Here is a 23,083-nt window from a genome sequence, read left to right on the forward strand (position 1 = left end):
ACCAGGCTCCCAAGCCTGCTAAACAAGTGTGGTGCCGTGGTAGAAGCTCCTGGTTTCTTTCTCTTTCCCGGTTTGCTGTTTTGAATTCCAGCCTGCCTCCTTTAGATGAGATAGTCACGGAAGTGTCTGGAAGGCAGACATTTAAACTGCGAGGCACTAAATAAGTTCCTGAGGGACCAGCATTGTCAAGAATCTCCCTGTCCCTGCAGTGGGGTGTACTCCGCCCACCTGGTCGATTGCTGTCACGGTGTAGGCATGACCCTTGATGAGTCCAGCAGGCGTCCGGGCTTCAGACTCGGCAGCGTTTCTGGCCTAGACCGTCAAAAGGGCAGCATCAGGCGCACGTGTCGGTCAGGCCCCACCCCCACCGGCCACGTCCCACCCTGCAGCCCTCATCTCCCCCAGATGCTGGCCGAGTGCGTGGGCCACGTAAACCCGGTTCACAGGACTCCCCTCAGTGACATACGGCAAGTCCCCGTCCCTGCCCAGGGCGGGGAGGCCCTCGTTCCCAGTGTGGACTCCTTGACTGTCACTGTCATTTGGCATAGCACGAGCGAGGAGACACAATCACTTGCACCCAAGAGGTGAAAAGAAGCTTGTAACAATATGGCGCGTGACTCCGTCCCAACTGGAAAGTGAAGTGGGACTGGATGATTCATTAGCAAGAAAATAGACCCCCCCCCACCCCGAGGTTAATCCAACAGCAGACGGAAAACTGGAATAGATTTCAAAAAAACCAGAGGAGGCATACATCTGCTTGTACGCATAGAGAAATTTGAAAAAAATTCTGTTAGATTTCTAATAGCGTAGAGAAATTTGAAAAAAATACTATTAGATTTCTATCTACTGATTTGATACGTATTTTTTCATGGTATATTAAGCGAAAAAAAAAAAAAAACCACCTTTCAGAAGACTGTGCAGTGAGATTGCATTTTAGTAAAACCAAAGCAACCGCCCCTGTGTGTGTGTGTGTGTGTGTGTGTGCATGTCTACACGAGCACCGAGGGGCTGTGCCAGGCCTGGCCAGGTGGCCTCAGGCTCAGCGGTGGCCCCAGTCTCGGGGGTGGCCCGGGAGGGGCCGCACAGGAAGTGGGGCCGGGGATACACATGTGCCTTCAGATGTCTCAGGATCTGTCCATATCTTACCTTTGCGATTCGAAAAACAGTAAATAAACACTTGTCTTTTCATTAAAAGAAATAAGCATGCCCGCCATGGTTCCGCCCTCCTGGGGTGGCCGGTAGGGGGCAGACTGCACGGGACGCGCCCGCTAGCACTTACATCCATGGAGCAGCCCAGCAGCGAGCCCCGCTTCAAGGCCTTCTCTAGAATCTCGTAGAAGTTCTCCGGGGCCTCCTTAGTCAGGAAGGTCTCGGCCACTCCCCCGGTGAAGTCTTCCATGGCCTCAATGGCACTGCCGCCCTTCAGAGCCTCGTAGCTCCCGTTCAGCCTGAGGGGCGGCGACAGAGCGGGGCTGCGGCAGGCCGCGCGGCCACCAGGGGGCGCCCTGGGCCCGTTTTCCCCGCTGGGCCCGAACCTTCTCCAGGCAGGTGCGGGTGGAGCACCGGGAGGGGAGCGAGGTCAGGGTTCCCCTGGCGCCCTGGGGAAGCCAAAGACCCGGGCTCCCGGCGTGTGCCCGTCCACAGCAGGAGTGCCGGGCTCTGGCTGGCTGCAGGTTCAAACCCCAGGGCTGTCACTTACGGGCTGAATGACCTTGGGCCACGTCACTTACTCAGTGCCTCAGTTTTCTTCTTTGCAAAATGGGGGTGACAGTTGTGCTCTCCCTCCCAGGACTGCTGTGAAGTTTATTTTATTAATTAACTAATTAATTTTTAGGGTGTGCTGTTCGTATCTATGAATTTATTTATTACAACTTTTTTTTTTTTTTTTTTTTGTGGAGACAGAATCTTGCTGTCGTCCCGGCTGGAGTGCAGTGGTGTCATCGTAGCTTAACAGTTCTGGGCTCAAGTGATCCTGCTGCCTCAGCCTCCCGAGTAGCCGAGACTACAAGCACGTGCCACCATGCCCGGCTAATTTTTCTACTTTTGTAGAGATGGGGTCTCGCTCTTACTCAGGCTGGTCTTGAACTCCTGACCTCAAGTGATCCTCTTGCCTCGACCTCCCAGCGTGCTAGGATTACAGGTGTGAGCCACAATTCTTTTTTTTAAATTGTATATATTTAAGGTATATAACCTGTCTTGATATGCATACGCAGAGTGAAATGATCACTACAGTCGAGGGGGTGAGCATGCCGTGAGGGTTAACACGTGTGTCCTGCCCTGTCACCTCACATGGAATGCGGCTGGCCACCACGGTGTTGGAGTCAAGGGCCTTTTTGTTCCTTTCTGGTCTCACATACTCCCAACCACTCATTTTTTCCATAGTCATCTCTTGTATTCACATGCATTTGGTTTTTTAATATATATGCACTCTTCTTGAATTTTTAAATAAACTTTTCAATTTAGAACAGCTTTAGATTTATAGAAAAATTATAGAACGGAGTTCCCACATCCTGTCAGCCAGTTTCTTTTACCTTCAACATCTTTGTTACAACGACTGAGCCAACATATCATTATCAGCTAATGTTCAATAGTTTATTCCGGTTTCCTTGGTTTTTGCCCAATGTCCTTTTTCTGTTCCAGGATCCCACGCAGACACCATATTGCATGGAGTCGTCTTGTCTCTTTAGACTCTTCATGGCTGGACAGTTTCTGAGACCTTGCTTGTTTTCCATGACCTTGACAGTTTCAAGGAGTCCGATCAGGCATGTTGTGGCATGCCCTCTTTTGGAATCCGTCTGACCTTTTTCTCATGGCTATCCATTTGGGGGAGGAAGACCAAGGAGGTAAGTGCCTGCTCATCGTACCGTGTCGGCAGTACATACTGTCCACATGACCTTCCACTGTCCACGTCGGCCCTGATCACCTGGCGAGGGCCGTGTTTGTCGGGTTTCCCCACTGAAAAGTTGCTCCCCATCCCCTTTCCACCCTGTACTCTTTGGAAGGACATCGCTTTGTGTGGCCCACGTTTAGGGGGTGGGGAGTTATGCTCCCCCTCCCTGAGATTGGAATATATACATGATTTATTTGGAATTCTGCTGCATGGGACATTTGCCCCTCCTCCTCCATGTACTCAATCACTTATTTAAATCAGTATAAACTTATTGACACTTATTTTCTACTATTTTTATAATCACCTACTGCTTTATTTATTTTGTTGGTCAGATTGTTCTAGCTTTGGCTGTTTGGAGCTCCTTCAGGTGGCTCCTGTGTCCCTTTGACATAACCCCATCTGTGTGTCTCTGTGTGTGTGTGTGTGTGTGTGTGCATGCGCTGTGTGTGTGTTCTCACTTTCTGGCACTATAAGATGCTCTAGCCTCATTTTATGTCTTTCCTGCCCAAGTCCTAGAATCAGCCTCCTCCCCAAGGAGCCTGGCTCCTTTTATTGGGGGAGTGGTCTTAGAAACCAAGACCTGAGAGGCAGGCGTGCTTGTTGCTATGGGGCTGTCATGACGTCTGGGTCCTCTCAGCTGACAAAGCAGAGATATATTTGTGTATGACAACCCATTTGCATGTGCGTATGTCTATATGTCACATCCCTGTTAAGCCACACTAAGTTCTTGCTGGTGCCTGCACCTCACGTGCGTTACCACGTGCGTCACTCTGGCCTCCTCCCCCTGCCTGTCTGCACCTCCCACTCCAACGGCGAGAAACCGGCTCCACCATCCACTTGCTTGATTGCCCAGTTCAGTAAACATGTATAGTTGTATCAGAATTGTTCCCGTGTACTCCTAGAGAAACGACTTTATCAACTAGAGCATAGTGCTAATGTACAATTCCTTTTGCCTTTAGTCTTACAGACCCCATTCGTTTCCAAAATTACTTAAGTCAGCACCCTTCTCTCTCACCCTTCAGTGAGGTTGTTTTGCACATTTGTGATAATTACATTGCTTCATTACATCCAGGGAGTCCCCATCTTCCTAGATGATTTTTAAATTTTGCGTACGTTAAGGTTCATTCTTTGTGCTGTAAAGTGCTATGGGTTTGATAAACGTGTGGTGTCAGATATTAACCATTACGGTATCACACCAGATAGTATCGCTACCTTAAAACATCCCCTGTTCTCCACCTATTTATCCCGCTTTTGATTCTTACTACCCTGTTAATCCCTGGCAACCACTGATCTTTCTTACCATCCCAATAGTTTTGCTTTTTCCATTATGTTGTATAGAGTGATATAGTATAGAGCCTTTTCAGATTGGTCCTTCATTTCGTAGCAATATGCATTTAAGATTCATCCATCATTTCTTCTTTTCGTTGAATAATATTCCATTGTATGGATGTACCATGGTTTGTCTATTTATTCATCTTGAAGGATATCTTGGTTGCTTCCAGTTTTTGACAACTATGGACAACAGTGCTATAAACATTCATGTGTAGGTTTTGTGTAGATGTATATATATATATTTTTTAGAGACGGGGTCTCGCTCTTGCTCTGGCTGGTCTCGAACTCCTGAGCTCAAGCAATTCTCCCACCTCGGCCTGCCAGAGTGCTAGGATTACAGGCGTGAGCCACCACACCTGGCCTCTAGATGCAAGTTTTTACCCAACTAATTTTGGATAAATACCAAGGAGTGCAATTGCTGGATCATATGGTAAGACTAGGTTTAGTTTTGTATGAAACTGCCGAATTATCTTCCAAAGTGGCTGAACCGTTTTGCATTCCAGCGCAGTGAGCGAGGGCTCCTGCGGCCCCACGGCCTCATCAGCAGTTGGTACTGAAGGCAAGTCGTGACGTTTCATTGTTTTAATCTGCAGCTCCCTAGTGACAAAGGACGTTGAGCATCTTTTCTTGTGCCTATTTGCCATCTGTATCAATCAGATTCTCCAGAGAAACAGAACCAATAGAATATGTAGATACACCGGAAAGGAAACTGATTACAGGGCTGGCTCGTGTGGTTATGGAGACTGAGAAACCTTACGGTCTGCCATCCGCAAGCTGGAGAACCAGGAAAGCCGGTGGTCTGCGTCTGTGTGAGCCTGAACCTGAGGATGGGGGGGTTGATGATGCAAGTTCCGGTCTGAGTCCAAAGGCTTGAGAATCAGGGGCTCCCGTGCCCAAGAGCAGGAGAGCTTGGAGGTACCAGCTCAAGCAGAGAGAGTGAATTTGACCTTTCTTTGCCTTTTTCTTCTGTTTAGGCCTTCACTGGATTGGATGACGCTGCGTCGGTGAGGGCATCTTCTTTACTCAATCTGCAGATTCAAATGCTAATCTCCTCCAGAAACATCCTCACAGACGCATCCAGAAATAATGTTTCTCCAGCTGCCTGTGCAGCCCTTAGCCCGGTCAAGTTGACACATGAAACTGACCGCCTGCACGTCTTTTTTGATGAGGTGTTCTCCTCCTTTGATGACCCCAAAATCAAAATAAAGATTTTTGTTATGTTTAGAATGTGTGTGTTTCTTCGTTTATGTTTAGAAACTAGTTGATGTGTAGTTTCTCTTGCCTTTTGTGCATGACTGGGGGGCCAAGGGGCAGAGCTGGGCTTGGGTCTCACCCCTGTACCTGGGAAGAGTGTTCTTTGCCCTTCTCAAGCCTGCCTGGTGGCTCTGATGGTGTCCCCACAGCCCTGGGTGGGATGGGAGGCAAAGGGAAGCATCTCTGGTTCTTCTCTGATGGCTCTAACTCTGTCCTGTTGATTTCAGGACTGATTTAATGGCAGTCCACCTTCACTTCATTTTGCAGCTTTTATGGTCCCACTTGGAGGTAGGAGCAAGACCATCCTTGCTTCTGTCTCTGAGAACAGGATTCTCATGGCTTTAAGATCCAGGCTGGGCCCAAGAGTGGCTCCTGGGGGCTCTGCCATTATTTGAGGATCAAATTCAGGCTGCTGTGGCCTTTTGCTGATAAGCTGGTGGGCTGGAAATTGAGAGCTGGAGGGAGCTGCGGTCACTTGGTTGGTGATCACAAGTGAATGTCTCCATTCCCCTCGTATGAGGTTCCTAGACGGGTCACGTCACAGAGACAGAAAGTAGATGGTGTTGCCAGGAGTTTCAGTTTTGCAAGATGAAAAGGTTCTGGAGATGGTGGTGATGTCCGCACAACAATGTGAATGTACCTTATGCCACTGAACTGCACACTTAAAAAGGGTTAAAATGGTAAAATTTATGTCATGTATATTTTATCACAATTTTTTAAAAGTCATAAAAAAGGAGCATCCTGTAGGGGGAGACTGACGTCTCTGTATCCACACGGGCAACAGGCCCGTGTTTGAGCCACGCCAGTACCGGTGGAAAGTCCGCGGCACCAGGTTGGCACAGCCAGAATTGCCCCCTGCTGGCCCTCCCAGCACTTCCAAGGCCAGATCTGTGACTCAGGGAGACACGTGTGGCCACTGTGCCTAAAGGTGGGCAATCTAGGCCACGACGGTCAAGCTGTCCTGGCTGCTCCTTTTCCACCTGCAGCCCCTGCCCCGCCCCAGAGCCCCGGCAGGTGGCCCCGCTGCGCCTCACCTGCAAACCCAGAGCCTCAGCCTCCCCACCCCGCAGACGCCCCATTCGTGGCCCCTGCGCTGTGACGGGGGCCCCCACGTGGAGTCAAGGGTAGCTGGCACTGACTTGGCGTAGGCTTTCTCCAGCAGGGCGCTCCAGAACTCATTGTGCTCCGCAGAGTGCAGGAAAACCAAGCGGTCCCTGAAGGTGGGCAGTCGGTCATCGATCACCACGTCCAGCCACTCGCTGTGCTGCCAGAACTGTTGCCCGGGGTGGAGACGGAAATTACGGGGGAGTCAGTCACAAGGGCGGTCCAGGCTCCGTTCGTGGGTGTTCAGCCTGGCGTTTCCCCTCCACCCGCACAACCAAACTGCCCTGAGGGTCCCGAGGGAGGTCGCACGTGGGTTCCAGGATGGCGCCACCTGCACTGTGCCCACTGACCCACGCGCTGAGCACTCTCCCACCACTGACAGCAGCTCGAGGACTCTGTCGACCCATCACGGCGGGTCTGTTCTCTCCCTCCCAGTCTCAGGGTCTCGCTCCGATGTTCCTTAACCTTTATTTCCTCCTCGCCCATGGATGGAGCCCCTAAGACTGACTTTTGGACAGTCACATAAAGAGAGGCAGGTGGACTCGGTATTCCCTGCATGCCAGGTGCAGTGCCGTACAGGGAGTGTGAGTATGCCCAATTGCATGTGTGTGCACATGTATGTAACTGGTGTGTGCACATGTGTGTGTGGTTCATGTTCATTTACACATCACAAGTGTGCGAGTGTGTGTATCTGCTCCCCCATGTGTGAGGGTGTGCATGTGAGTGCAAGTATGTGTGCGTTTGCTACATGTGTGCATGTGTGTGCGCGTTTGGATGCTATTGCACAAGAAAGCGCGGTTTCGGCGGGGTTAGGACCCAACTCTGCCACAGAGACAGCCACACTGTCTCCAGGGTTACCGGGCAGCGTGCAGTGTCACGCCGGGCCCCCGAGAGTAAAACCACTGGCCTGGGCCCCCTCTTACCTGGAAATGGAATATGCCGGCATAGCCGGGGCCGAAGCTCTGGTCCGGGGGCATGACCCTGGCCAGCGCCTTTTGGTTCAGCGTGAGGGAGGCGATGGCGGCGAGCAGCCAGCAGTCCCCTGCAGAGGGAGAGCGGGGACCCCAGTGTTCATCGCTAATTCACAGGACAAGGGAAAACCGTGCCACAGGGGAGGTGGGGAGCTCCGGACGTGGCCACGTCCTTTCTGCATTTTTAAAAACAGACAGAAAACCAACAGACACCTCTGTCCCCCCTCCCCGCCTCCCTGCCCGGTCTGTCAGGAACAGCTGCGGCCTTCCTGGCAGTGTTACAGATACGCTCGGCGACTTTCCGTCCGGAGCAGCAGGCTGTGCACGCGAGCGCCAGCGTGGCCGGTGAGCAGGCGTCACAGAGCCGCAGCCCCAGCCGATTCCGCGGGGCTTGGAGCGGGGTGCTCAGAGATGGCCCTGTGGCACCTGGGGACACGCCTCTCTGCAGCCCAGACTCAGTGTGGTGACAGGGAGCCGGGGCTCCGTGTGCTTTAACTTGTCTTCGTTTTCAAGATCGAGTGACTCATCTACGGAGCCCCCCCGCTGTGTCCTCGATGAACACGCATCGGGAGGAACTCTGGGGTCACACGTCGACGGCGTTTCATCCGTGCCCTGCACGCTCCCGGAGCCGGCCTTTGCCCGCGTGGAGGACGGATGGACCCGGCCTCTGCGTGTGCCTCACCCAGCACCACAGATGCTGCTGTGACATGCGTGTGAGCAGATGTTTGGGGGCCTCCGTGTTCCCGACAAGACCCCTCAGCTTTACCCAGATGTTATTTGTTGTCATAGAAACATCAACATCTCTGGAACCTACGAACCCATCGCACTCAGCGTGGCTTCCTCGGAAGTCACATTTCTGGAAAATACTGTGCCCTGCTGGCCTTGGGGCATTGTAATGGGGCCCGTTGCTGGTTGTTCGCAGGCGAGACAGACTCACAGGGCACAGCGTCGGGAAAGATGCTCCTGACCTGCTGTCCCTGGCTTTCCTGAGGCTGTCACCAACAGGGCACATGCCACCGCAACCGCAGCTGGGGCTCAGGAGGAGTGGTTTCTAGTGCACCAACTGGTTTGGGGAAGCCTGGGGTCAGCTTTGGGAGATGCCACTAGGAAGGGACACGGCTGGAGGCTCGCGGGACCGTTAGCTCAAGAAGGCAAAGATGCGGAAGGACGCAGTCTCTGATCGCAGCTGGGGGCGTCCAACAGAGTGACCGCTGCTGTGGGCCGACCTCTTCCACCCGGCGTCAGCTTCGCCCAGTTGAGGACAATGTGTGTCGTTTCCTGGCCTGAGAGCACAACATCGTGTCTGTCCAGCCAGAAACTCTCTGAGCTTTTGGAGGGGAGGATCCAGAAGTCAATGTTATTTATACAATTAAAAAGAAGAAGAAAAACTCAACAGCAAAACAAAATTGTCTTCTCTCTCTTGGGCCCGGGCAGGGGTGGGGCTGGCCTCCGCACGTGCCGGGAGAAATGCCCTCCCCCCGCAGGCCAGTGTGCCGCTGGGTGACCGGGTGACGTCTGTCAGGGGCACTAGCAGGAGCAGCACCCAGCGCTGCTGGCCAAGTTCTGATTCCTGTCGGGGGCTGTTTCCTCCATCATCCACGCTGTGTGCAGTATTCGGGTGCAACAAAAGTGTAACAAAATAATGTTTACCGTCAGCCATCCCCTAAGGTTAAATATGAGGTTGTAACTCCAAATACATGTTGCACCACTGTGATAAGCCAAACCTCTGAATGCAAAGGAGCCCGTGCGTGCAATGGTTTCCAACTGGGCAGCAGTGGGGGACTGGGCGGCCGGGCGAGGGCCAGGGGAGGCGCGGGAGAGGCAGGACGCGGCCGGAGCATCTCCTAGGGAAGGCTCAACCGCAGTAGAGGCAGACCATCTGCGTGGGACGTTTCTGAAAAGTTAAGTTATACCTGGAGTATACATCGCCCTCCCTCGGTATACACGGGGGCTGGTTCACACGGGGGCTGGTTCCAGGACCTCCGAGGACGCCAAAATCTGCACATCCTCAAGCTCACAGTCGGCCCTGCAGAACCTGTGGACACCAACAGTCCGCCCTCTGTGTATGCGGGTTTCACATCCCATGAATACTATATTCTCAACCTGTATTTGGTAGAAAAAAATCCTTGTGTGTGAGTGGACCTGTGCGGCTCAACTGTAATCCTGTCATCTGTCTATCAGCCACCTATATTGATCTATCCCCATGTACCCACCTTCCTACCATCACGTGTCAATGTATCTATCGTCTCTCTGTCTCCATCCAGCTGACCACCCACTCACCACCGTTGTCTGCCTGTCTATCTACATCTGTCTATTTAACTAGCTGTCATCAATCCAGGTGTGTGACTTTGGGATCCTGAGTTTAGGGCGGCTCAGTCACGCACCGTGGAGGTTCCACCGTGAGCCGCCTTGGCCACGAGACCGCAGTGATCACCTCCGCTGTAAGCAAGTCGGGTCTGCACAGCCTGCAACGGTTTGCTCTCTTGGCTGATTTCACTGTGTGTGTGTGTTTTTTAAGGTGGTTTCTCTCTATTTTCACAGGTGGGATAAAGGTAAACCCAGCCCACGGGATTACACCCTAAAATGCAGGGCCCAGTTTGACCGGCGTGGGGGCAATTCAGGCCAATTGCCAGAGGGAGACTGATCGGGCGGCTGGGGTATGAGTCCTGAGAGGCAGTGTGGATAGCAGTTAGGAGCAAAGTCTCTGCAGCCAGACTATCCAGGTTCAATCACTTCCGTGACCTTGGACAAGTGCCTTAGCCTCCAGAGCCTCCGTGTTCTCATCTGTGACGTCAGGAGGGTGGCTGGGGAGAGGAGACGGGGCAACGCGTGCTCAGGAGAGTGCCTGGCAGGTGACTGAGTCCACGTGTGCAGGTGTTAGCACTGTCATGGTGTGGGAAGGCCAGACCCACGCTGCTGGGTGTCACTGTCCTCTGTAAACCACGGGCTATGAGCTCCAGATCGCAGGTGCATCTGCCTTTAGAGGAACAAGCGTGCCGGGGCTTGGGGCCACTGACCAGGCTCCCCTCGGAGGGGGCAGGCGGAGGGTGGTGGTAGTGCTGTCTCCCCCACCCCTGTGCCCCTCGGGTTCTTGGGGACCCCCTGCTGCTGTGGCTGCCCCATCCCGCCAGCCCCCACCCCCTCTGGCCATGTCCCAGCCCCTCACACTCACCAAGTTCCCCCTGGCAAATGTCGGTCCTGGTGGCCCCTCCAAGAATGAACTCTGGGTTTTTCACGATTTCCTGGAGGGACAAGAGTGTGATGAGAACGAGGCCTTTCACCCTGTGGGCTAACAGGAGGAGGCAGCCTCAGGGTCGCTCTTCTTCCTTGGAGCAGAGGACGTCCTCCCCGGGCTCGGCATTCTTCCCTGTGGAGGGCCACGTAGGGGGAGAGGCCCCGTGGATCTTTGCCCCGGACAAGCCTGGGCTCGTCTCTAATAAATCCCATCCCCTGGGGAGAGATTCTGCCTCCCCGGCGGCACCCAGCACGGCCCTCTGGCCAAAGAGCCTCACGCCACGCCTGGCCGCAAAGAGGGACGTTGGCCGTGGACGAAGGACTCCTTCCCTCACTCGGGCACTGGGCTGGGACTCGGGCTGAGTGTTCGAATCCCGGCTCCCCCACCTGTGAGCTTTGTGACTTCTGTGGGCTTCCAATTCCTCATCTTAACGTGAGGTGAGTAACACACACACCACAGGCTGGGGCCTGGGGTTAAACACACCCCCACCCCCCACCCACCCAGCTTCTTTATGTTTTCAGATATGCATTTTGGTAAAATTTTATATATCTATACCATATGCAGAGAGAGATACGCACACATCCCTCATATACTTTCACCTAAGTGCATTGTATATTTACTATGCATTGCACATATTCATGTATGTGTATTAACAAACTCATCAGTGTGCAATAATACATCCATATATAAGATGGAGGGATAAGTATAAAACACTAAACAAAAAAGTCTTAGAAAGCAACTCCACACAGTTCGTATGTTCCTCCCATTTTTCCGAGGCGCCGGGCTCCACTCCTGGCGTTGGACTACGGCAAAGAAGAGAAGAGAGAAAGTCGTCCCTCCCCCACCCAGCTGCCGTGAACTCCACGTGGGGGGAACAGACACCACGGGCGAGAGAAGCGCTAGGACGGGAAGCGAGGGGGTGGGGGCGGGGGTGGGGCCGGGGGCCGCAGGGTGGGGGGAGGCAGGTTGAGAGCAGAGACCTAAGCAAGGGGGCTGAGGGGGCTAAGGGGGTGCGCGACGGTCCAGGGAGAGAATCAGCTGCCCATGCCACTCTGATGGCAGCTCTGGCGCTCGGCAGCTGCCTGACTGTTTGATCTGGGTCAGCAGATGCAGGTAAGTCAGGGGCTCTTCCCACCTGTGTCCCGACACCCAGACTGCGGAGGGGCCCGGGCTGGAGGCGGGACGTCCCCAGCAGTACCTGGAGCAGTGGCCCAGGGCCAAGCGTCCGGGAATGTTTGCTGTTAGGGCCTGGTCTGTTTACTCTGTTCATCATCAGAGACTCAGCCAAAGATACAGACTTCCCTCTTCTGAGCACAGTAAGTCATAAAAAGGGAAAAGCCACGTTTCCAGCAAGCTCTGGAGACGCCGGGTGGTGCAGCCTATAGCTGTGTGCTGATCCCTGCATGTCCCCCGCACGGCGGTGGCTGTGGGGACCCTGGAGCTGTCCTGGAGCAGCCGACAGCCCCTCGTGGGGGTCGGGGGAGCAACACCGGGAGCAGGGAGCCCACCGTGCCACAGTGTGCACAGGGCTGCCGGGGTGCTGGGGTGGGGGGCCGTCTGCATGGGCTAGGGGGGTGGGGGCGTCTTGGGGGGGTCCTGGGTCCAGGCTGAGCAGTAGGGGAGGAACTGCAGGGCAGAAGGCAGAGGGGTGCAGCCAGGGAGGCCTGGCGTGCACGTGGCTGTCTCCCTGTAGGCCCGAGACCCCCACCCGACATCCCCTTCCTCTGTCTGTGCCCCCCTGCACTCAGGCACACAGCCCCCTGCATGAGGCCTGGTGGTGACCTCATCTTCTCTCCATGTTGAGCCGGTCACCCTCCCTGGACCCCTGCCAGCACCTGTCACCCTCCCTGGGCCCCTGCCACCCCCCCAGTCCCCCTGTCCCCCCTTCCGTGTGCTCCTTGCCCGCCCTGGGCTCCCTTGAGGGCAAGCCTGGCTGCCACCACCCCCTGATGTGCCCTGGCTTTGTGCTCCCCCCGCCCCCGCCGGGCACAGCTGTGTTTGACAAGAGGGCAGTGCTGGGGACAGGGCCACTCCGCCCAGGGGCCCACGGGGCCGCTGAGACAGGTGTGGAAGTGCTGAGCAGCGGGGCCTCGTGGAGGGAGTCAGGCCACACTTGCGATTGTCCTGCCAACCCCGCTGCCGGCCAGAGACCCTGCACCTCCGCGCCCACCCCCGGCCCCTCTGCTCCTGACTTCGCAGACGTCCCTAAGACACCACGCAGAGCCCCCAGCTCCCCTGAATGGAAACATGGGGGAGGGGGAGGGAGGACCAGACCGAGGGGACAGTCTCAGGTGCAGACAAAGGAAAAGGCAGAACAGATCCTGCAAATGAATCCGCAGGTGGACAGCAGCACGGTGGACCCGAGTTAAGACCAATAAAGGGAGTGTCCGGCCCCAGCCAGAGGCCGTGGGATGAGGCGTGGGCCGGGTGGCCGGGTGGCCGGGTGGCCGGGCACCTTTGCAGGTGGGACGTGGGGCAGGGGCCTGTGTGTGACAGGGCCCTGGCCTGTGGCTCAAGGTCTCACCCAGCATTCATGGCAATGCTGGAGGGTCCGTGGGCAAGAAGACAGATGGCCTCTCGGAGCCAGGACCTGAGACTCCGGTGTCCCTGGGTGGGCTCGGTGGCCCTGGTCCCAGGAGACCTCTGGAGGAGAGACAAGGGTGCTCTCCACCCTGGTCTGCACGTCCGGCTTTTATCCTGGAGAACTCTACCTTTGGCAAAAAGCAGGTGAGTTGTGGGCTACAGAGTCACACCTGAAACCAGGCGGGGCCCCCTGGCCCCCCTCTCCCCCCAGGGAGAGGATCGTGCTAGGTTGAAATTATAGCAGTAGAAAGAACAAGGACTGACACTTCTTATTATTTATGTGCCAGGCTCTTTGCTGAGTGCTCTGCGTGTGGTGACACAGCTGATCCCCACAGGGACGCCACACGTAAGGTGCCCTGTTGTCCCCATTTTATGGAAGAGTAAACTGAGTCCCTGTGGTGGCTGCTGTGATTCACCTCTCAGACCCCTTCAGGGCGGAGGGCGTGTGCCCGGTGCCGGGAGCCCTGGCCTCTTTGGAGCTTGCTGGGAAGGCCACCTGTGGAGGTCACACGTCTCAAGGGCATCCGTATCCGAATCCGATGACACATCCATAGGTCTACAAACACAGAGGCCCTGTCACCCCACCCCGGACAACTCTGAGGGACCATCCCAGCTCCAGGGTGCCCCCGTGCCTGACTGGGGCCTCCACGGGACCACCCTGCAGCCCCTTCCCTCCCGCGGATGTGACCCTAGGAACACCCTGATGCGTGGGTCGGAGAGGCTCAGCCAGCTGCAGGGAGCGCTGTGGCGGTGCCGGTTCGACCCAGGCTGCCTGCCCCTTTGCCCTCCCTGGTGACTTGCGTCCCGGCTGGGTGCGGGCAGCTCCCACCGGCCCTGCAAGCAGAGGGGGGTGGTTGGCAGAGCTGGGCTCCTCCTCTGCCCTGTTCCTTCGGGCAGGGAGGGGCACCTCCCCCCACCGTGACGTCAACCTCTGGGCCCGGTGTCGCCTTTGGTAGGAGGGGATAACAATGACACCCACTCTCAGGGCCCTCTGGGATTAAGTGAGGTGATCCTGGCAGGCAGCACATGTCACCCGGCCAAGGCACTGTTGGCCGTCATCGTTGCTCCGAAGGTGCCAGACGGTGCCAGACGGTGCCAGACGGTGCCGTGGGAACAGGATAAACGAGCCCCCGCCCTTGCGGAGGAGGTAGGCTCCGAAAAGGGGACCGGCGGACACACAGAGAGTGACATCGCCACGGCAGCAGGGCCGAGGCAGACAACTGAGTGTGCTTGGCGGATAAAGGTTTCACCAGGGAGGCCATTGAGTCGAAGTTTCCCAGGCACGGAAGAGCCTTTCTGATCACGGGAGCGTGCGTGGGGGACACGGAATGCTGCGGGGTGTCCCCCCGCCCCGAGGACGGAGCCCAGGCTGCACTCCAGGCAGGGGCTTGCTGGGAGCCTGTGCTTCCTTCCTCAGCAGCGCTGAGCCAGCCCAGGGGGCTGAGCCCAGGGGGTGACTTGAGCACTTGGGGGCAGCAGGGAGGTGGCTTGACCAGCTGCGTCCGGAGGCAGCGAGACCAGTCAGGGGCAAGGAAGCCAGCGGGATTTCTCGGAAGGGCTGAATCATCTGGAGATGGCCCGTCAGACTTGGTCACTGCAGAAGCAGAGGCAGCTGCCCACGGACCGGGCAGGGCAGGACGGCGTCACACTGGGGCCTGGACCCTCTATCCCGGGTCAGCTGCTGCCTCTGGTGCCTGAGCAGGGCTGTGCCCCTGAAGGTCCCCAACAGCAATAGGTTTCATAAAGAAATGTCCCCAGGAAGTTTCCTGAGTCCTCTGAGCCTTAGTTTCTGAACCTCTGACATTAAACCATTTTAAAGGTTCAGATTGATCAAATAAAGTATGAATCTGATTTTTAATTTTTTCTATTGTTTTGTGGAGATGGGTTCTCCCTATGTTGCCTAGGCTGGCCTCAAACTACTGGCCTCAAACTACTAGCCTCAAGCGATCCTCCCGCCTCAGCCTCCCAAAGTGCTAGGATTCGTTACAAGCATGAGTCACTGCGCCCAGCTGTGAACCTGCTTTAATAAATGCGAATAAATTGCCATTCAAGTTTTTAAAATTCCGATGTCCCGGTGGCTCTGGAGTACTTACTTTTCTTTTTGGGCAGCTTTTTATTTTTTTCCCTCCACCGTGTTGGAAAAGAGGGAGATGGTTAAGGGGAAGAGCTAGGATGAGTAAGCGCCAGGCTCCTCCGTGCAGAGAAAGGGTGAGGTTTTCCTATCAGAAGGGAGACCTATTAGAAGGTACCGGAAGAGATGCAGGAAGGACAGGACATTTTGTTCACTCTGAGTCGATTGCGTGCTCCTCTAGCATGAGAATTATATCCACCACGCCCTGATGCCGACTCTCAATGACAGGCTTGGGAGCCCCCGACCCAGGGCATCTGAGCCCCGGGGCAATGTCATGTGCCCGTGGCAGACATCACCAATGGATCACAGCAGTTACTGCGAGTTAATCAGATTTGCCAGCCCTCAACGTGGAAACCGTCCAGCAGTCTCCGTGAGTCCTTGATGCTCAATAGTGGCGGCCCTGACTCTGTTTTCCTGAACCCCAGGCACAGAATGGAATTGCCAGGTCACGTCTCCTGTGTCTCCTGTCATCACTGTTCACAGCCACGTGGCCACTGTCCCCTGAGGCCAGGCACTTCCTGAGTAGGGGAAGGAGAGAATCACTGGGCAGGTTCCCGGAGGTGCAGCCCCCCTCTTGGCTGGGAGAGGTCATGGGCGATTCCCAGGAAGAGCGAGGTGACCTCAGCAGGGGAGGCTGGGAGAGGAGGGCCTGCAGTCACAGGGGAGGAGTCAGAGCAAGGGCAGGAGGCAGGTCTGAGGAGCACTGGCTGGGAGCATCGGGAGCCCTGGCTGTTTGCTGAACCTACACACACAGGTACACTTTGCTGCATGCAGGATTCTGTAGTCCAGCCCAATTTCCATTTAAAGTAAGAGACATGCGCATTGAGGTCACTAACCCCAGCCCCCTAAGCAGGTGCTTCCACCCTTTTCCTGTCAAGCCCCCTAGAAAACACCGATATTTGCATGGCACCCTGGGGTAAACGAAAAAGCTGCTGGGGCCAGAGGCAACCAGGCCAGGGCTCTGCCCACCTGGGGCCAAGAGATCAACTCTGATTTCCAGGGCTCCTGACTGCACCTGCGGAATCTCAGTTCCAAACGGGAATCTCAGTTACAAACGCGCCCACAGCCTGCAGCCGGGGCAGCTGCCCGCGTGCCATTTGTCCACGGGCTGAGGGCCCAGGAAGACTGAGGGGTGTGGACAGTGCCCCTTAGGGGGGACTATTGCGTACTGTAACTGTTTTTTATTTTGGAAACGTTCCTTTTGCTACTTAGCAGAGCATGATCTACTAATCCTGCCAAAAGTGTGCAACCCCCACACGACCTGCCGGTGTCCTGCCCTCACACTGCTGCCAGCCACACGCAGGGAATCAGAACCTGCTGGAGAGGCTTTAGGTTCCCACGAGAAACGTGCCCGGGAGCTTCCGCTCCAGCTCTGCCAGCACTGCCGAGCGCTCGTTTCGAGTTCCCCCACGTGTGGGGCACCTTGTCGGGACTTGATGTTCTATCCGTATGTGAGGATCAGTTACCTGGTAGGTGGATGTGTGCGTGTGCATGTAGCTTCACACACACACACACACATGCACTCACGCACATGCACACACAGTCACACACATGCACATACATGCACATATGTGCACACACACGGTCAAATGCAAACACGCAAGTGCATGCACACACACTGCCTACAACGGGAAACAGCAATGAGACCCTACCGCTTCATACGTAGCAGCTTACGTTCCCTTTGGCCCTGTCCCAGAAGAGCACAGAGGTTTTGTGTGTGCACATTTAGAAAATGAACATGCTATGCATTTAAAACATCAGCATTATGTCACTGTCGGGAGATAGAGAGGAAGCAGTTATGGCGAATCCTTTGCTACTTAGAAGTAAGATGGGATTCAGAGCTAACAATAGTGATGTTAATGACAGCAGCCATAGCAGTAATGACGCAGCGGTCATTTGTCGAAAGCCTTCTGTGCACTGGACGCCGGCCCACATTAGTCCTTGCAGTTCCCACCTTACAGGTGGAGACCGAGGCTCAGGGATGTTAAGTGACGTGACTGCAGACGTGAGACGAATGAGCAGCAGGAGGCACTAGAACTCAGGGTCTCCCCTGTGGCTCCAGCGCCTCTGCACGGCCCCTCCTGGCCCCTGAGCCACCTGTCCCCACAGGAGCCACTCCCAGGCCAGCACCCACGCAGGGAGGCAGCCAGCTCCGGGTCAGGGGTAGCGCCCTGACTAATCCACACGGCAAACACTGGCACAGTGTCCCAGGCACCAGCTGGCGACTCCTGGGGCCCACACCCTCCAGACTGCCGGGGTGGGCGGCCCCCACCCCGATTCTCCTCTAGGAATGGGGACGCCTCGCCCTGGGGAGAACATCCTGCCCCCCGTGCGTTCCACTCCGCACACGTTTGCTGGGAACTCGCTGAGCCAGGCATCGACCCACACTGAGCATCCTCGGCTCTGGGCCAGAGGCTACAGGCACTGCACATACGTGACCGCGGCGCCGTCACACACGCAGGGGGAGGGGCAGTCTCTGAACCAAGACGTGTCCTTTTGGACAAAGCTTTGACTCTTGCTCTTTGCCTCCTGACAAGACCCTCTCCGACTGCAGTTCCCCGGGCCCGGTGGGCGTCAGAGAGCTCGGCGCAGGGTGGGGAGAGCAGCAGACGTCCCGGGCACCCACCTCAGGGCATCCCAGGCCCGCACATCCTTTCCTGCCTCCAAACTGCGAAGTTTGCAGCGGTGGGCTCAGACGCCGGGCCTCGGTCAGACTGAGGGTACATCTCGTCCTCCCAGCCTCTGTTTCCACTTTCTTCTCCCCGGGAGCTTGCCGCCCTCTCCCCAGGCCGCCAAGCCTCAGCGTCCCCTGGGCCCCCACCCTACTCCCTCCACTCACCCCTGGCCGTTTCCACACGAAGGGGACCTGGGGCCTCTCACTGTAGAACAGCGAGGAGTTGTCGGCTGGGAAGTCTGCGTCCTCAAACAGGGTGCCTCTCTGCAGGCACTCCTGCCTCAGTTGCTCAAAGCTCTGGCCTGAAGAGTGGGTGGGCCGGGCATCCTTGGGGACCGGGTGCGGCTGGGGCCCCGGGGCCCGGGAGAGGTAAGGCATGGCTGCTCCCTGGCCGCGGGCTTGGGTGGGCCGTGGAGGGGAAGGAAGCGGAGGAGCCGCTGCGTGTGCCGGTCCAGAAGGAGCAGCTCCGAGGGCCCCTGGGCTGTGCGGCCCTGGCCTCCACCTGTTTGCCCAGCCCCTCCCTGGGAGACTGAGACGGGACACGCCCTGATGGCAAACTGCAGAGAGAGCCGCTGCCCGCTCGGGGCTCCTGCGGACCCAGAGTCAGCTGTGGGGCCCAGCTGGTTCCTGGCGGAGGTGACACATCTGCTGAGGGCACTGGAGACACCCAGGGGAGAGAGGGTTGCTTCCCAAGGAAAAACAGCGAGAAACCTAATGCATCCAGGAGGTGGCATGGACAGAGTGAGCTGCGTGGCCTTGAGTCACAGCTCCTGATGGCCGACTTTTGCAGCTGACAGGGAGCTTGGGGGATCCTAGTAGGACGTGTTTTGTGAACGCAGCTTGCACGGATCTTGCAAAATCCAGTTTTGGCTGAGAGCAGGGCTGGCGACTTTTCCCGTAGAGGGCCGGGTAGTGACGACTTGCTGCTTTGTGGGCCGTGCGGTCTGTGCTGCCCCTGCTCACCTTGCTGTTGTCGCGCCAAAGCAGCCGTAGCGGCCAAGCAGATGAGCGGGCATGGCTACGGCACAATAAAACTTTATTTACAAAAGCAGGTGGGGGGCCGGATTCCTCCAACCTGACCCCTGGTACAGCGGAACTCACAGAGGACATGCACTCCTTCTCCAGAGCACGCGAGCCTCTCCTCTCCACATAGCATATTAATTAATTTCCTTTCTGTGTAAGACCCTACAAATAAGGCCTCACAAGTGAGAAAAAAGTGAAGGTCAGAGGATGGAGGCCGTTTATAAGAGTATTAGCCACCGCTGGGAGCACTTTACAATGGTTTCTGTGTGGTCCTCTAGGCAGGGGGTCTTGAGTTAATGGGCACAGTTAAAAGACCACGGTATGTATTTTTACGGAAACTCACGGATCCCAGGAATGATCGCTCAGTCTGTCACGCTTTCTGTCCCGCACGTCCTGCGTATGACGTTACAGGGGAGGTGCAGACATCAGAGTTGCCCGTGTTTGGGTTTAACTCTGCTAGGGCTGAGTGCCTGTGCCCCACCCCCAATTTACATGCTGAAACCCGAACTCCCCCAGTGATGACATTAGGAGGCGTGGCCTTTGGGAGGGGATCAGGTCAGAAGGGTGGGGCCCTAGTGACAGGGATTAGTGCCTTTACATAAGATTAGGCCCCACAGGGCTCCCTCCTCCCTTCTGCCACGTGAGCACACAGGAGCCAGGAACCAGGTCCTCCCCAGACACCGAATCTGCTGACACAAAGGACTTCCAGCCTGCAGAACTGGGAGCAAGAAATTTCTGTTGTTTGTGAACCGCCCAGGCCGTGGTGTTTTGTTGTAGCAGCTGGAAGATGCTAGGGCAAACTCGCAAGTTTGGCCTGGGGTGATCTTGGGCGAGTTACTTGTGCGTGGGCCGCGCCCATCTCCACGGTGTGAGTCAGGGTCATGAGAGCTGCCGCGGTGGGATGTACGGAAACAGCGGTTTGCAGAGTCCAGCACACGCAGGGGGTCAGAGGCTGCCATTCCTCCCCTTCCCCCGTCCTCCCTGCACCCCGTGCCTGTCCCTCAGACACCGCTCTCTGGCCCCTCTGGGCTCACTCCGCCACCCCCATAAAGGCTCTCGTTCTCCTGGGTCTCTTTGTCCGCACAGTGAAGGACTCTGGAACCCCCGTGCTGGCCTGTCCAGATGATTCTCTGCTGGAGATGACGGAGCTGCCAGCGAGCGTCCTGCGGCCGCTGCCCGGCCAGATGGCTCTGTCTCAAAGTCACTAAGAAGGGCAACCGAGGGAGGCAGGTGTGACAATGTGAGGGCCATCTGTTTCTGGTGACACCTCAGCAGGGAAATGATCACCAGCCCAGATTTCTGAAATGTCCCCTTCAGACGCCCCAGGAACTGGGAAAAGGACCTTGAAGTCAAATCCAGTGCTGTCCAGAGTCAGGGAGGGTTTGCTCAGTGCCCGACCTGCTCCCAGCTCCAGGACTTCCGTTCTTGTTGCACTCCTGTTACACACGCCTCTCCAGGCAGAGGCCCAGCCCTTCCCCCTAGGCCTCGCCTATGCGTTGGAAGAATCAGTCTTTTTATTTAAAGATTCACTTTAGTTGCTAGGTAATCAGAGAACTGCACTGTCATTTATTGAATAAAGCAAAAATGCACCTGCGTAAGAAACGCACTGAAAGGGTTTAGCCTCCTCCTGCGCCAGAGCCAGTGCTCACCTTGCAGCCCGGCTCCCCTGCACCGTATGACGTCCCAGGGAGGGAGCGCCTTCTCAGGGGGTACTGCCTGGCCGTCCTTCTGCCCCCCAGGCTCCTGTTCCTTGGGATGTCCATGACCCTGGCCACAGGCGGTCAGCTGCCGGGCGTGGCCCAGGCTGACCTCACCTGCAGGGCTCAATGGTGCCAGACGCCACCATGGCTACATCTCAGCGTGGAAGCGTTTATTTGCGTCCACCTCTACCTTTTTAAGGGACTGAAGCCCAGCCCACCAGGAAACTGAGCCTCAGGAGTTTGATATTTTGCCGCAAAGTGCTGCTCGAAGAATTGCATTAGGTAGAATAGCAGCAAGTGGCTATTTAGGAAACATAAATTAGGGTAGAGGGGACATTTAATCAAAACCTGAACACCCAGAGTAACATATTTCTTCCTTGCTCAGTCCCCGTCTTCATTTGAGAGCTGTGTTCACGCTCCAGATGTTGGGAGAACACTGGGGAAACAAAAATGTTGGAAATAATTCTTACGATCGAGACCAAAATGACAAGAGGTCCATTGAGTTAAAAAAAAACATCAAAGTCAACAAAACTTTGCCTTAAACGTTTACATGTAAAGAAACAAACTTATTTCACAAGCTTGGAAACAGGAAATGATTTTAAGAGCTGAGTGTTATTAAACAACCCGTGTTTTCTCAGTTGCACCAAGAGTGACAGTTAGACATGCCAACTCTTTGGATTGAGGATGTCATCTTTCTTTGAGATTTGGCACAATTTCCCAAACTCCCTCCCCGAATGTAGGGTGGGACAGTTCTCTTTTCAATAGTAGTCGGGGTTCTAAAAGAAGCAGACAGTATATTTGAATGGGACAATTTGAGGAAGGTTTAAGAGATGAACCATTGACAAGGTGTGGGCAGGAAAACCACAATAGATTGAGTGGTTCCCCGGGCTGGGCGCAGCACGGCCCCTCTGGAACCCATAGTCCTGCAGAGCTGGTGGGGAGGATGCAGTCACCTGAGGCCACCCTAAGCGGAAGGAGAGGCTGTGAAGTTGAAGCCAAAGAAGCCATGGAGCCCGGTGACACCATCCACCATCCACATAAACCAGCCTCCCAGGGACAGAGCAGGTGGCAGGTGGATCCAGAGGGACCACAGATCAGCCAGCCAGGGCCCAGCTGCAAAAGGGGAGCAGGACTCCTTCAAGCGAGGCTGGGCACCGGTGAGCAGGAGGAGAACAAGAATGCCACTTTGCGTGCTTGTGTAGCAAGTGTTTACAAAAGATGGTGTATTAATTTTCATAGTGATTTAAAAACAATAAGGTGAAAATATTAAGCACGAATTGGAAATCATATAGCTTGAGGGTTTGATGAGAAGTTGACAACCCTTCCCGAGATAAGCAATGACACCGTGGAAGGTGGAGCAGGGTTGCAGTCCACGCTAGGAAGGAGAGAGGAGGAGGAGGAAGGAGAAACCACACTCCACCCCCTTCTCCTGGCGGTCAGGGTGACAACATCCCACCCCCGGGGGATGGTGGGGGAAGGCTTTGGTGAAGTCTGTGGAGGAGGCGTCCGCTGGCCAGTTGTGGTGCTGGCAACACTCTCCGGCAACAGGGCAGGAGACCCAGAAAGTTCTCGGTGAGCAACTGCTGAGGAAATGGTCGATCTGGTTAGAGACTTCTCCTCCAGGGCCTCTGTCTTTTGTTAAGAAGATAATCGCGGCCAATTGTATTTACCAGGTGTGAATTACATTCTTCCCTGCAAGTAGTCTTGCCCTGTACGTAGGGATGATCTACATCTATATCTATCTATCTATCCATCTGTCTCTATAGAGATACATAGATATCATTTATGTATATATGTAAATTATGGTAAAGTACACACAATATGACATTTATCATCCTAACCATATCTAAGTGTTCAATTCACTGGCGTTACGCACATTCACACTGGTGTGCGATCACCACGATTCATCTCCAACTCTTATCCTCCCAAACTGAAACTCTGCGCCCGTTGAACAGTAACTCCCCATCCTCCTCCTCCCCACGCCCTGGAAACCTCCATTCACTTTCCGACTCTATGAATCTGACGACTCCAGGACTCTCATATAAGTAGACTCATACAGTAATTGTGTTTTTGTGACCGGCTTATTTTACTTAGAATAATGTCTTTGAGGTTCATCCACCCTGTAGCATGTGTCAGAATTTCCTTCTCTTTTTTGCTGAACAATATTCCATTGTGTGGGTAGACCA

At 55.2% G+C, this 23,083-nt stretch overlaps 1 protein-coding gene across 3 annotated transcripts in view; it reads right to left on the reverse strand.

Moving 5' to 3' along the window:
* Positions 1 to 18,657, reverse strand: part of CAPN9 (calpain 9) — a 42,034-nt gene extending 23,377 nt beyond the window's left edge. For 2 of the 3 annotated variants that reach the window (XM_069484742.1, XM_069484741.1), the window contains exons 1-6: positions 18,340 to 18,657; positions 10,724 to 10,793; positions 7,504 to 7,622; positions 6,616 to 6,749; positions 1,280 to 1,448; positions 229 to 312 (exon numbers count right to left, since the gene is read on the reverse strand). In XM_069484742.1, coding sequence (XP_069340843.1) covers positions 229 to 312; positions 1,280 to 1,448; positions 6,616 to 6,749; positions 7,504 to 7,622; positions 10,724 to 10,793; positions 18,340 to 18,552 — 789 coding nt within the window. In that variant the 5' untranslated portion in view covers positions 18,553 to 18,657. The remainder of the gene's footprint in view (positions 1 to 228; positions 313 to 1,279; positions 1,449 to 6,615; positions 6,750 to 7,503; positions 7,623 to 10,723; positions 10,794 to 18,339) is intronic. The other variant, XM_069484743.1, reaches the window with a different exon arrangement.
* Between the last annotated feature and the right edge of the window lie 4,426 nt (positions 18,658 to 23,083).

The sequence above is a fragment of the Eulemur rufifrons genome, chromosome 11, assembly GCF_041146395.1.
Source record: "Eulemur rufifrons isolate Redbay chromosome 11, OSU_ERuf_1, whole genome shotgun sequence".
Lineage (NCBI taxonomy): Eukaryota > Metazoa > Chordata > Mammalia > Primates > Lemuridae > Eulemur > Eulemur rufifrons.